The sequence below is a fragment of the Astyanax mexicanus genome, chromosome 3 (assembly GCF_023375975.1).
Source record: "Astyanax mexicanus isolate ESR-SI-001 chromosome 3, AstMex3_surface, whole genome shotgun sequence".
Classification (NCBI taxonomy): Eukaryota; Metazoa; Chordata; class Actinopteri; order Characiformes; family Acestrorhamphidae; genus Astyanax; species Astyanax mexicanus.
In genome coordinates, this window is record NC_064410.1 from 1,069,429 (window position 1) to 1,084,517 (window position 15,089).

Sequence of the window (15,089 nt, forward strand, 5' to 3'; positions counted from 1 at the left end):
TTTCCTTTCCGTGTTCCCGCTCTTTTCTCTCTCTCTTTTTTCTCTCTCTTTCTCTCTTTCTCACTTTCTACTTTCTTGCTCAAAGCGGCAGAAATTGACTCGCTCCAGAAGTCCTGATGATCACATGTAGACGTTGCCACCATTGATCTTGCCAGTATTCCCTATTCCCAGCTTTAGCAGGAACTGTAGGAAATAAAATCTCGCAGACTGAAGGATAAAAAGCATCAGGGTCTCGCTTCTTTCTTTATTTTAGTTTTTAAGTGTTTGGCAAGTGAGTGTTTTAAGCTTAAGGCCTATAGGCTAGGATAAGCAGTGATGGAGTTTGATGATGGTAGATCCTTCATGGAGGAATTGATCCAGCAGGGCCAAGGTAGGCATCATTTAATCATATCATATAATTTATAATATATCTTAATGATATCTGTATTCAAGTTCTTGCGGACCTGCAGAAGGATTGAAGTTAGAAGACTGATCAATTGGGTTGTTTAAAATAAAATCCTGCAGCTCTTTAAAGTCATTGTGGAAAAGATTGGAAACCCCTTGTGTAAATCGTGTAAATCATGATGCCTCATTATGGACCAGGTATCTTATTTGGGATGGCATTAATGTCTTGGGGCAAAAAAATACGCCTTGCTTGGAATAAACCAATCAGTATGCCAGTTGTCATTTCCTTTAAGAGCCAGGTGAGCTCTGACTTTAGCACATTCGTATCTTAACAGTGCATCACTTTTGTGTGTCTCAGCAGAGGATACTCACCTGCGCATTCATGCTTGCAGCTCATTTAAAGGAACAGCAATGCTATTTTATACTTTATTCTCTTTATCGTTTGTGTAAAATCTGGATTTGTTTACACATGTTAAGGGGCGTGCAACATGCATGCTGCTTCTGCATGTCTAAGATGTCTAAGATTTGGGCAGCTGACTGTTGTCAGGGTTTTAATCAGTCAGTTGCGCACCTGTATTTCTTGTCTCCAGGATAGAAAAATGCTGTGTGTAGGGCTGCAATGATTAGTAGCTTTAATTGACAATGTTTCTTATTTGTTCATTAATTGTCGACTAACGTTATTTGCAGAAAACAAAAATGTAACTATGTGACATTGACAGCAACAGCTGTGATTGGTCTGTCGAGCCTCGTGTTCCTATTTAAATAATATTTGTGTAGGACTTGCACTTGTTGACCTGTTCGTTGTACTGCTTGTTTTCCTTACTATTTTATTTACTGGTTTATATTGTACTTGTTGAGGCTTTTTGACATTGAGAACTGACTTGTGTCATTTGAGTTCTGAGTTCCCCAAGCTCTCCAAATCTCACTGACATCTGCATCTGTCTGTCTTTAACTCAGATGGCGTGTGAACATTGTTTGGGAAATCTATGGCTTCCTGCAGAATTCCCAGGCCAGAAGCGAACGCTGTAAATGCTTAAAATATTTCACAGGCCTCTTATGAATTGTAGATGAGATGAGATGGAGCATTTTGAGCTGATAATTGATAATAGCATCATTTCTTCTTTACTGCTGCTGATGTGCCGGATAATGCATATAGTGTATAATGTACAATGAATCCTTTGTTAGATGCCTTCTTCCATAGTGCATACTCCCGACCCCCTCCAACCACACATAGTGGAAGAAAATAAATGCAGTTACCCTTTTTTACATTGCTTTTTCTGCTGCTTTTGGTTTTTATGCTGGTCTTTAAGTAGGAGTTTGATGGAATCCGTCCAGAATCCGCCTCCCTCTGTCATTAGTAACAGCAGGGATGCAGTTTCCACAATGGAAAACCATGTGGAGTGAGTAAAACTCGCGGCCCTGTTTTCCTTTTTCTTTTCTTTTTTTTCTGGCTCCCTCTCCCTCCCAGTTTCCTTCCAGCATTTCTCTTTTTTTGCGAGGCTTTTTGAGCTGAACGCCCCTCTGCTTCTGATCAGGCTGCGCTGTCTTGAGGTCAGATGTGTTAGATTGTCAGTGGGTGTGGAGTTTTCTATCAGAAAGTGAGCGCGAGGCCGCCGGGCGCCGCCATGAGCTTCTGCTGCTGCTGTAGCCGCCGCCGTCGCCCACGAACCAACGGTAGGTGGGGTGTGGCCTTTTTCCGGACCTTGTGGTTGGGTATGAAGTTGGACTGGACTGGGGTTAGAGGTGGTAATTGGCGTTGGCATCAGCTGTAGGATACCAGGCTGCACAATTAATAGGCTGGTTATTAATTAATAGACTTTAATTTAATTTAATTGTTTGCAATAAAAATATGCATGTGCAGTACGGAGATAACCACTGAATTCTTCTCATTAAATTGAATTCCGAACATTTTTTGTATTTTTATTGTGCTGGGAGCTTTTTGAGCAGGATGCATGAAAAATGTTAACTCTCAAACTCTTAAAACTCTTAAAACTTTATGAATATGAACTTGCTTTCTTTGCATTATTATTTGAGGCCATTTCTCATTTTCTGCAAGTAAATGCTCTAAATTACATTATACTTTTATATTATATATTTTTTTCCAGAGCTGTATGTATTGTACATGTCCGATTTTAGACTATAGTCTAGTTATATTTTAGTATGTGATTATGCTTCTTTATAAAGCCAGAAATATAAAATCACTTATTTGAAACTCACTCAAATTTCAGAGTATGAGGGGATGACCCTTGCTGCTCAAGTGGGTGAGTATTCTGAAACTTCCTGAGCTGTCTGTGTTGTTATTATTGCTCTGTTGCTATGCTGGCTTTCCCTTTTTATGGCCTGTGCCACCTTTATAGCCCATGCCATGCATTTCTCTGCCATCCCTTACGAAAGGAGGCAGATGAAACTGAGCCCCACCCAGTCTCAGGGCTTGGTCTAGAGCAGGGGGTCTCAAACTGACGTCTGAGAAAAACACCTACATGATCGTTCTGGACGGGAATAAAATCACAGAGGATAAAAAAAAAACCATAAAAGAGAAAATTACCCAGAACCCCCTGACTCTGTAGTTCACTACTACCTATTCTCTTACACTCCTGTTGTTGCCATCTGTCTCAAGCTTTCCCACATGTATCAGTAGGCATACTGTATAATTTACAGTAAACAATAATCAATAGTTCTCTGATTGGGTAAGGTATAAAGTGGGTAAGGCCCATACAGAAGCTCCAGTGGGTGGTACTTAACCGTTTTGGGTTTTGATCATGGGTGATACATTGCTTTAAAAGCTTGAGAGCCTCTGATTTAGATTTAGAGAGAGAGAGCTGATCAGAGTGTCCTCTAGAGGACGCCATTATGGTTCTGTCCATCACCAGCTTTCAGTTCCCAGTAGGACCAGAGACTCAAGAGAGAATTTAGAGTAGATATTAGGGATCTGCTGTCTTGCAGAGTGCATGAACACCCTTCTTGTCCTTGTCTCTCTTTTAGTCTGGCTGACTGTCTGTCTGTCTGTCCTTCTGTCTGTCAATCTGTCTGTCTGTCGCTTGTTCGCACATTTGTTCCATATATTAATCCCCAAATATTATCTTTTCAATTGCCTCAATTCAAGGCGATATCACCCTAAAAAAACAGTTTTGAAAACAAAAGAGAGACCACTTAAATTGAAAACCAAATTGAAAACCTCTGGAATACAATCAAGAGGAAGATGGATGATCACAAGCCATCAAACCAGGAGTGGCGGCATAAAGTTATCCAAAAGCAGTGTGTAAGACTGATGGAGGAGAACATAATGCCAAGATGCATGAAAAAACTGTGATTAAAATATTGATTTCTGAACTCTTAAAACTTCATAAATATGAACTTGTTTTCTTTGCATTATTTGAGGCCTGAAAGTTCTGCATCTTTTTTGTTATTTCGGACATTTCTTATTTTGCTGCAAATAAATTCTCTAAATTAGAATATTTTCATTTGGAATTTGGGAGAAATGTTGTCTGTAGTTTATAGAATAAAACAACAATGTTCATTTTACTCAAACACAAACTGATTCAGTGCTCTCTTCATTTTATACAGAGATGATAACAAGAATTTTGATCAGATTTACAGTAACAGAAGTCAATGATCCAGAATGATCAGTCATGATACAAAAAATAATGCACTCAAAATATATCCAGGATTAAAGTAAAATAAATGATACTGGACAGATATAATCTGTCTCTAGTAGGTACTGTATATAATGGGAAATAATGAGAACAGTGTGAATTTTTGTGAATCTTTTAATAAAAACAGTATAAAAGTAGAACCCTGATGTGATAATTAGGGGTGGTTGATATGGCACCATATTTCAGGGTATAATATCTATCATTTACCATATTTAAAAATGTTGGTGGTATTATTGGATACGGTACAATACCTGATAGGTCGTGTGTGTTAGGTGTGTGTTTGTGTGTGCGTGATTGGTGTGTGTGTGTGTGGTTTTATGACATATGCTAATGTCACAGGTCAGATGCATACCTTCTTCATACCTGGCCTGGATTCCTTTCTACTTTTAAACCCTTTTAAACTGAGCATGAATCCGGTGTGGTGTGTCTCGTCTATTTGCGGTGTCTTTATTCCCGCCGGCGTGGCTCCGCCCCTCCCCGGGGCTGCAGTGTGAATGTAGGTGACGGGGTGAGCAGTGTTGGGTTTCGTCCTGCTGTGTCCTGGTGCGTCCCGCTGCTGTCGGCCTGGGCTGTGTTAGTTTATGCCGTATTCATTTACAGATAAGTAACTCATGTTGAGGAAGAACAGAGCAGGACGTGTCTTGTCTGTTACACAAAGAACAAAGACAGAAAGAAAGAAAGACAGAGCCGGGTGAAGATTAGATAAACCTGGAACATGATGCTTTTGTTCTTCTTATTGTTCTTTGATGACCTTCTTGTATGTGTGTATAAGTGTCTGTGTGTGTGTTAGCAGTATATTATACCACAGTAAGTTCTAACCCATTCTATGAGTTCTACCGCTATCAGCCGGTAATGCACTGTAACCAAAGCTCTCCATGTATTACTCCGCCCACATACAGGTAACCTAGCAACGATATGTTACTATAGATTCCGGCCTTAGTGGAAATCTGGAACACTAAGCTTACTGTCAATAAATGGCGCCAAGACCTGCTAAATTAGAAGGACAACATGGCGACACCTCTATTCCTTTCTAGTGTCGCATAATGCAACTTATTATCCAGCGTGCCTTATATATGAAAATATATCAGAAAAGAGACGTTTATTGATATAGTATTACATTAATGCAATATATTAATGCAATGCACATTAGAAGAAAAAAAATCACATTAAACAATGTGCAAAATCACAATGTGAGGGTGTTCTAACTTTTTTTGCATGGTTTTAGTGTGGATCAAATATTATTTTATTGTATTTTTAAATCTTTTAAAATATTCACACATTTATTTAAATATTCATTCATTTATTCATGTGAATTAAATGATCTATAGATCTATGTCTCTATCTATACATGATAGATCCACCGCCTATAACTCCTATAACCTATAACTGTAAGTGTGTGTTGGTGATTGTGTGTGTACAGAGGGAGGGTATTTGCGAGTGTGTGTGTGAGTGTGTGTGTGCTTTATGACTGTAGGAGGGGTTGTTTACATGGTGACAAATGAGTGACGATAAAATGTCAAGGGCTTTCGCTTCGTTCAGCAAATAAAGAGTGATCTGAGCGCGTGCAGAACACAGAGCATAGTGCACTCGCACTCTTATTTACTCTGTTCATTAAAAACTTTAGTGAAACTGTAGGAAAATCAGCTTTTCTGCTGGAAAACTGGGACTTGCTGCTGTTGTGTAATGACTGTAACTGTACTCCCTGTTCTCCCCCCGTCAGTACTGAGGAATTTACAGCCTTCGTTTCTGCTTTACTGCATTTACTGCGACGCATGTGCAGGAGAAGGTCTCCCAGGCGTTTGGGAGTTTGAGCGTTTGGGTCACGTCTTTGTTGGAACAGCGCATGCTTTTCCTGCGCTCCTCCACGTGTTCTGTTCAGGGTTGGAGCATATGGAAAGCATTAGATACATGAGCATAAAGACTCTGTAATACTGTCTTTAAGAATGGAGTGAACAGAATAAATTGAATGAATAGAATGAGAGAGGGGGGGAAGAAAAGAAAGACGAAAGAAGTGAATTTGAGAAGAGCTATAGAAGTTTAGACTGTTCAGAATGTGAGCCTTTGTTGCTGATGTGCTTTAGGAAAGAAAGGGGGAGTTGGCAATACTTCGCTGAGAAACAAGGCAAATCTCTGCCTTTTGAAGAAGCTACAGCTGGACAGTTATTAAAGTCAATTATTTATTGTGATAGAAAATGTTTCTTTTTGTTTGGAAAAATCTGAACGCTCTCCCTTTTCACAACATTTTGTAAATTAAATAGTTTAAATATATTACACAGATTTTATTTTTTATTTTTATTTTTGCAAGAAAAACCCACCACTGCTTTAGCATTATTCCCAAACAAAAATGGGCATAATGTTGCCCTGAGGCAACAAATAAAAAAAAAACTAAATGTGATATTTTAAGACATTTGTGACAAAAACAAATATTACAAAAAAAAGTTGAGAAGGTCAAAAAAGTGGTTTGTTGCCTGAGGGCAACACCATGCTGTAGAGGTTTAAGCTGTGTAATATTTGGTATCAACATAAAAAACACATAAATAATAAATTAGCTAAATTTTAGCATTTTATATGCATATTTTTTTACTGAGCTAAATGCATATATATTTAAAGATATTGATTCAAGATTTTACATTCTATTAGACAAACCAAGAAAGGACAATATGACTCAATCTGAAAAGAAATGATACAAATTATCTGATATAAAGTATTTTTACTTATTCGACTAAGAAACTGAAGTGCTTTTTTTTTTAGGAGTTTTTGGTTGCCAAATATTTTGTGGTTCCCATTTATGTAGGAAACTTTTTCTGTGAATTTTATTTGATTCATATCAATATTGGAATGATAATGTATTGGCATATATACATTAAAAAATGTAGAAATTACCATCCAGCCTTAACTGTAGTAACTGCAGCGTGTTTTCAGTTTTATCTGAAGCCAGGCTGGGTTTGTTTATAAGAGTCTGTGCGGGCGTAGCTGAACAAGGACTAAAAAAAAACTCCTCTCATGTATTATTGACTTAAACAGGAGAACGAGAGAACGAGAGAGAGAGAGAGAGAGAGAGAGAGAGAGAGAGAGGGGGGAAAAAGAGAGAGCTTCGGTGAATGGAGGCAGAGTCTTCTGTACTCTCCCGTCTACTCCTGAACAGCTGCTGCGGGAAAAAGAGAACAAGAAAGAGAGAGAGCGACAGAAAAAGAGAGAGAGAAGGAAAGAGAGAGGGAGCGAAAGCCTGAAGCAGAGGAGGCTAAAGCCAGACAGAATGCAGGAACGGACAGGGTTGTGAAAGGAGAGAAGAGGAAAAGAAGGGGAGGAAACTCGAGCGCTCCAGCCTGAGCACTGAGTCATAAATAGAGAGAGTACTACAGAGAGAGAGAGAGAGAGAGAGAGAGAGAGAGAGAGAGAGAGAGAGAGAAAGAGAGAAGAGGAAAAAGAAAGGAGGGGGTGAGCTTTAACTCTAACTGTGTGGCTAACTGCAGGAGAGAGAGAGAGAGAGAGAGAGAGAGAGAGATAGAGAGCAAAAGAGAGATAGAGAAAGAGAAAAAAAGAGAGAGAGAAGGACAGAGCAAAAAGAGAGAAAGAGAAAAAGAGAGAGGGGAGGGCAACATACTCTCATAACTCTTAAAATTGTGGCATACTGCAGGTCAGTTGTCACGCCAGGAAAAACAGAAAGAGAGAAAGAGAGAGAGAGAGAGCAAAAGAGAGAGAGAGAGAGAGAGAGAGAGAAAGAGAGAGAGACAGAGACAGAGAGGTGTAACACATTAAGGTGTTAAGGTGCTGTTGGACGTTTATCAAGTCCAGCACCACACCCCTCTACCCCCCTACCCTATCCCACCTCCTCCCCTCACCTTTCACCTTTCCCTCGTTCCTCCACCGCTCCTCTCTCTCTCTCTCTCTCTTTTTTTCTCGGCCGGCTCACTCCTCTCTCTCGCTCTCGGGGCCCGATGCCGACCGGCCCCCACGGAAACGTCTTCCCGACCCTGGTGGTCCTGGGGCACGTAGTGACTCTGATAGCGGTGTGGAGGTGGAGGCAGAGGAGGAGGAGGCACGATGAAGGTAAGGCTGGAATAGAAGGAGATAAAGGTCAGGAGGAAGAGTTTAAGGTGTGTGTGTGTGTGTGTGTGGAGGTGTAGAGGTGTGTGTGGAGGTGTGTGTGTATCTGGTGCTGTCTGCTTTCTCCTTCCATGTGTGTGTAAGAGTGAATGAGTGTGTGTGAGTGTGTGAGCTGTACGCTGTCAGTGTCTCTCGCCACCCCTTTTCTCTCTCTCTCTCTCTCTCTTTTTCTCTCTCACTCACTCTCTCGCTCTCTCTCTCTTACACACACACATATACACATCAACACACACACACCACACTTATACACACTGGAACTCTGGAACTCTGGTCTCTCCCCCTTTTTCCTGTCTTGCTGAAAAAAAAAAACATTACAGTTAACCCTATAAATGCTTAACACTTAACATGTGATCAAAAAAATAATAAATCCTGTTACTGATTATTAATTAATTAGTAATTATTAATAATTACACTTTTTTCTGTTAGCAATGATTAATAGTATTTTTTATATGTTTTTTTTTTCTATAATTTTGGATATTTTACTTTGTGTCTTATTTGTTATATATGTTATATATGATTAATAGTTTGATTGATTGAATATTAACTAATAATGATGGGTATATCTAAATATGAGCTATTTGAATTGATGTTTATACATCTATATTGTATGGTACTTATCCAATTCCATTAATAGTAATGTAAACGTAATTTATTATTTATTTATTAATTTAATAATCGAGTTTATAAACCATTTATAAGGGTAGTCTTATTTTAAAGTGGTACAGATTTTTTTAAATGACATAATGAACAGGAAATTCCTCTTTTACAACCTTTTTTAGTCCTTTTTTAGTCCTTTAAGGCCGTGGCCGTGTTTCTGCTCGTGCTATATTCCTGCTGGAATGTGCAGAATGTAAATTACTGCAGCTCAGAAGAGGAACCACCTGTTTTCTGACGGCTGATCTGTGACTCCTCAGCGTCTGCAGGGTTCAGGTCACCTTTTTAACGCTTTATCCTCGGGCAGTTTGAGCCGTGTTGACGGTGCTGACAGTGTCTTATTTTCTCCAGCAGTTAGGAGACCACACCCTAAACACAGGTCAGGTGTGGAGGACAGGGGTATGTCGGGGGCGTGTCACAGGTGTGTAGATGAATGGATGGGTGCACCAGAGTGCCACTAATAGGAGTGGTTTTATGGTTTCGTGAGGAGAGAAAATGCAGAACTACATTTTTTTCTTACGTTAGACACATTAGACCATGTGTGAATAAAAAAACTTAACACTAAACTAAACTTAAAATGATCAATATTCATTATAATATACTCAATATCACCATAACATTTCATTTTCGTAACTAATAACAACAATTTTATGGCAAATTTTGTATAATAGCAGTTCGTCTACAGGACATACAGCTCTGGAAAAAAAAAATAAGAGACCACTTCAGTTTCTGAATCAGTTTCTCTAATCTACAAACAACATTTCTACCAGATTCCGAATAAAAAATATTGTGTTTTAGAGCATTTATTTACAGAAAATGAGAAATGTCTGAAATAACAAAAAAAGGTGCAAAGAAACAGTTTTCATGCATCTTGGCATCATGTTCTCCTCCACCAGTTTTACACACTGCTTTTGGATAACTTTACGCCTTTACTCCTGGCGCAAAAATTGAAGTATGTCAAAATTGGATTTCCAGAGGTTTTTAATTTGGTCAAATCAAAGAAACCCGTGATTTTTAAGTGCTCTCTTATTTTTTTACAGAGCTATTATTCTTCACTATTGTTGAGCTGCTCTTTTTGTTATCTGCATCACGTGGGTGGGCGCGGCTCGGTATTTGGGTGTGTGTTCATGGCTAGTTTGACTGGTAAATGATGTGTGATCCGGGCTGTGCAGGTAGAGCTCAGTAACAGGTAGTGCTGTGTGTGTTCACCTGGTTTTGCATGGCCACCTGTCCCCACACACGCAAACAAACCGGAAAGTCTCGTTTGGTCACTGAGTGGATAGTCCTGTATCTGTGGGCAGTAAAATGCTGCTTAGCATTAGCAATAAAAGCTCAGGTGTTTGTGGGCCTTATATATGAGTACGGCTTAGTCAAAGAGTGCAGTATTATGTTAAAATAGCATTTATTTAAGGCAATTCTCTAATTCATTCTTCATTCTAAGCCAGTCTTTGTGGTGTTGAGTGTCTTTGCTGTAAGTTTTAAGTCTAAGGGCCCTATTTAAGTGATTTATAGCGCATCAGCCAATTTAAGGCTGGTTTTAGGGGCGTAGCGGTGTGTTTTTGGTATCGAAAGATTACAAAAGGCATGTACTAATTCTCTTAATTATTCATGGGTGTTCACTTGCTCATCATTCCCTTTAAGAGCCAGATGAGCTCTGACTTTGGCGCGTTTGTATCTTAACAGTGCGGATACTGAGCTGCTCGTTCACACTGTGAAGATACACCAGCAGCTCATTTAATAAAGCAATGTTATTTTATTCTTTCTTCTCTTTATTGTTGATGTAAAAGTTGGATTTGCACACTTTAGGGCTTTATCATATGTCTTCAAATAGGGGCAGGTGCTGCAGCAATTAATTATATTATTAATTATTGTCCATTCCTTAATACTCTGTGTTGGGGAGCTGAAATGAGCTGTTATTAGCTTTTATTTAATTTAATGTTTCCGTTCCACCTTAAATGCTGCATGCTCTGCTGTCTGTTGCCCCATTTAAGGTGGAACGAGAAAGTTACACGAAGTTCGACGGTCTGTAGTGATGGACTCTGCAGAAATTTGGTTCCTCTGTGCACTATGCTCATCAGCATTCGCCAATCACCAGAGTATTGATTTCACCTGTTCGCCTGAGTATAAATACAACCTCACCCCACACACCTCGCCGAGTATTGCCTGGTTTATCCACTTCACAAATCGCTAAAGGTATACAAAAAGGTTTTGTACTCCTGTAGCCTGTAAACAGGACAAGGCATTTTAAGGGACTAACGCACAGCTGATGCTGCTGTAAATGGTGTTTTGGGACCTACATGCTAAATAATTCTCACTTTTGCTTCCGACTGCCCCGAGAAAAGTGTGGAATAACACTGTAGTTGTAATGTAGTACAGGCAGGGCGTTTCCTGTTAATGATTCATGACTGAAAGCAGCAGATGATGATAAGAGAAAATGTTGTAAAGTGCATTTGATTGCATATCAGGTAAAACAGGGTTGGCTGGATGCCGTTCAGACACTGAGCCGCCCATCCTGATGCAGATAGAGAGAAAGAGAGAGAGAGAGCATTAGCACGTGGCTAAGCTCGATGCTGGTGAGCTAATCCATTAAAATTAGAAGAAGCTCTTCCTGCGTGGAACTGGAGAGCCGGGCTGTAGTTTACTCGGCCGCGTGAGTGTTTATTTTTTTACGCGTATCCTGGTAACAGCATAACACTCACTCCTGTACCCTTGGGCTGTCTGAAGGTCTTGGGTTCTTGCTCTGGGAGGAACGTCAGATATGTGATGTGGCTCCAGTGATCCCTGGCTAAACATCACAGCACATCACATATCCTATAACCTGAACATAACATCCAGCATGTGCTTTCTAACCTGCACTCTACACGTCTTACTTATTAGGGGTTATGGGAATTAACGATATGGGAATAAATAAAAATAAAAAAATAAATATATATATATATATATATATATTTTTTTTTTCTAGAAAACACTACTACTGCAACTAATGCAAAATAAAATTTTATTATTGCATATGCTATAATACGACACACCACTAATAACTGAGATATTAAAAAATACAAGAATTTTATCAGATTTGTAACAGAAGTCAATGATCCAGAATGATCAGTCATGATGCTAATAATAATAATAATAATGCACTACAAATATCTCCATATATCCAGGATTAAAGTAAAATTAATGATACTGGACAGATAGAATCTGTCTCTAGTAGATACTGTATATAATGGGAAATTATGAGAACAGTGTGAATTTTTATTTTTAATAAAAACACCAAAAAAGTAGTACCCTAATGTGATGATAATTAGGGGAGGGTGATATGGCACCATATTACAGGGTATAATATCGTTTACGATATTTCAAAAAATGTTGGCAATATTATGCATTAATTATACGCCAATTTAATATTTTTATATTTGGTAAGTTTATTAATTCTTGCTTTATTTGTATTAATTGTTACAGCATTTAGCTGACTCTCTTATTCAGAGTGACTTACAAGGTTATTTCTATTACAGAGGCGACCGGTGTAGTGTTAGGAGTCTTGCCCAAGGACTCGACTCCTATTATTGGTGTAGCGCAGAACTGGTCACCCAGACCGGGAATTGAACCCCAGTCTCTCTCTGTCCCACATGATGTGATCGCTCACTAGCAGGTAGTGGTGTTATCCACTGCGCCACACAAAATTTGTTCTGATACATCTTAATGTCTGTAAAATTCAACAAAAAAAACTGAAACTTAGCTTGTTACAAAATTATTAGTACATAGTGTATAGTTTGTGTTACTTTGTCCAAAAAAAACTTAAAATGTAGGCATCTTCTTATGAATATTAATTAAAAAAACATTTTTAACATTTTTGTATTCTTTATTTTTTATTATAAGAATTTGTTCTTATAAACAATGATCTTTATCAATCTGTAAAACTCTCCTCACCTGTCTTTAATGTATTGTTATAGTGTTTGGCCTTAATAAACAGATCTGTTCATGACAGGATATGATAAATCAGCCAAGAATGTAGAAATAGCTGCTTTGGCCGCATGGAATGATGGGAATATGGCTGAGTATCCTGTGTTCTCTGGCTGGTAACACTGTGGAATTGGGTGGAGTTTGTTATCAGCTGCATCTTTATTATGGATTTCCTCATAGCAGATTTTATTGCACCGTCAGTCATGGGAGGAGCTCAACTTTTCACAATACTTTCTTTATTTTATTTAAGTTTTATTACGATGCCTTTCCTCTTAGTGCATTAACTCTTTAATCCTCTAAACCAACGGCACACTGTCTGCAGAGTTCCTGCAGGAAAAGGAAAGCGTGCAGTAAACACTGGTGAGGAGATGATGATACAGGTTGATGCAGGTTGTGCAACCGTCCGTGAAGATAAGAGTTCTGCCTGGTTTAACTCCTCAAAGACCTGCCTGAATCTGAGAGATACTATCAGTGTGAAGATTTTTATGGCAGTTGTTTTGTCTGTTTTTTTTTGCTTTTAAAACAGCTACAGCAGTGTCAGAGTTAATGTTATAGACTGTTATAGACAAACAAAGACCAAACAAAGACTTCTTCTTATCAGCTCCTTCCATCATACCTCACAAAAAATGGTGGAAATGTTTTTTTTATTATTAATATTTATAAGAGGATTCCTACATTCTTTTAGGAAAGCAGCTTTCTATAGGCATTCAATAGTTTTGTATAGAGTTAAGATTGATTGATGGTTAAATTTATCTTTTCTATGGTGTCAAACCTCTTGCAGATGGTTCTAAAAAGAAGCTTTAAAAGTCTCAATTTCATTGTTTTTAAAATGTCTAGATGTAGCCTTTAGTATGAATGAATGCTATGTGAGCTGGTTGTTTTATGTGAAAAAAAGTGCTCCGGTGATCCGGTGTAACACTGCTTTAGTCTGGTGGAGGAGTGGACCGGGGGGGGGAACGATAGGATTTCAGCTCTTGCTCATGAATATTCATACGTGCAAACATATCGCCTCTGATTGACTAAATGTAGAGTTAAAGTACAAATTGGAAAATGGTGTTACTGTAATTTAAGTACAGTAAGTACAGTAACAAATTACATTTACCTTGTTAAGGTCTACAACTGTTTATAACCATATTAGATTAGATTTTTTTTATAATTACAAGTACAAAGTTAAAGTACAAGTATTCAAATACTTTAAGTACTTTAAAAAAATACTGTTAAATGAAGTGTTTGGGTAAACAGACAAATGTAGAGTTCAAGTAAAAATTTTAAAATGGAAATACTTCACTGAAGTATTTTTTAAAGTGTTACTGTAATTTAAAAGTACATTAACAAATTACATTTACTGTTCACTGCTATCTTTAGAAGGTTTTCTATCAATCTGAAGAACCCCTTAACCAGACAAAGAGCAAGGAAAGCAACCAAAACAACTGCATTTACTAAATTAGACATAAAGACCATTTTAAAGGGGAAACTAACTATCTATCGAACAAACTAACTAACTAAAGTTAATGTATAAAACAATTTAAAACAGTAATTTTATACCCTCACTGGTTAGTATCCTGCTTTTTGTAAAAGAATAGGTACTCGTGATTATAAGGCTGTAGGGCTGTAGGCACCACACAATAGTGAATTGGTCTTTGAGAGGCTGTTTACTTTTCCATATGCTTTCAATCAGGCGCTGTGGTGCAGATGGGCTGTGGTCTCCAGTGAGTCAGAGTTTCTGAAACTGTGCCTTCTGTTGATTTCCCCAAATATTAAACCGCCGCGTGTGACTCATTCGTACCGTGCAGCGTTTACTTCTCTAAACAATCGCCGAACTTCTGAAAACACAAAAAAAAAGGGTTTGGAAAGAGTGAAAATGCCATCGCCGGGCACTTTGTGCTCGATGAAACGTACGTTGCTGTGGATGTTTGGGAAAGATTGGCCCTTTTAGATGTGTTTTTAAGCATCATATGGATGTTGCGAGCTGTGCAAAAGAAGTCTGGCCTTTACTATTTCAGATGTACACAGGTTATTTCAGCAATGAACAGTTGGAACCATTTATTAACCATTCTTTACAAGGAACTTCTTTGTAAAACTCATCACTGAGTTTCAATCTTGTTTTATTAGTTGTGATTTGCTTAATTTATGACCACAATGGCATTTATTATAAGATCAAACTGAAAAGAAATCTGCAGTTTTGAAACACATCATAAATCTCATAAATCTCATCTGTGTTTATTTGGAATTTTCTCAAGAACAAATTCTTTATAAGTGATCTTCTTCAATCAATTGCAGTTCTTATTGGAAATTTATGGTTCTCCTGTACGGAATCGATCATCAAAGGAC

The 15,089-nt window shown here is 38.3% G+C and overlaps 1 protein-coding gene across 19 annotated transcripts in view; it reads left to right on the forward strand.

The window, feature by feature from the left end:
* Positions 1-15,089, forward strand: part of pleca (plectin a) — a 153,953-nt gene that overhangs the window by 56,649 nt on the left and 82,215 nt on the right. For 3 of the 19 annotated variants that reach the window (XM_049476044.1, XM_049476041.1, XM_049476048.1), the window contains exon 1: positions 6,812-8,087. The exons of 11 other annotated variants lie outside the window; for them this stretch is intronic. In XM_049476044.1, the coding sequence (XP_049332001.1) occupies positions 7,976-8,087 (112 nt within the window). In that variant the 5' untranslated portion in view covers positions 6,812-7,975. Of the gene's footprint in view, positions 1-1,926; positions 2,059-2,612; positions 2,646-6,810; positions 8,088-15,089 lie in introns of those variants that run through there. 5 more of the 19 variants (XM_049476043.1, XM_049476046.1, XM_049476049.1 and 2 more) reach the window with 3 other exon arrangements.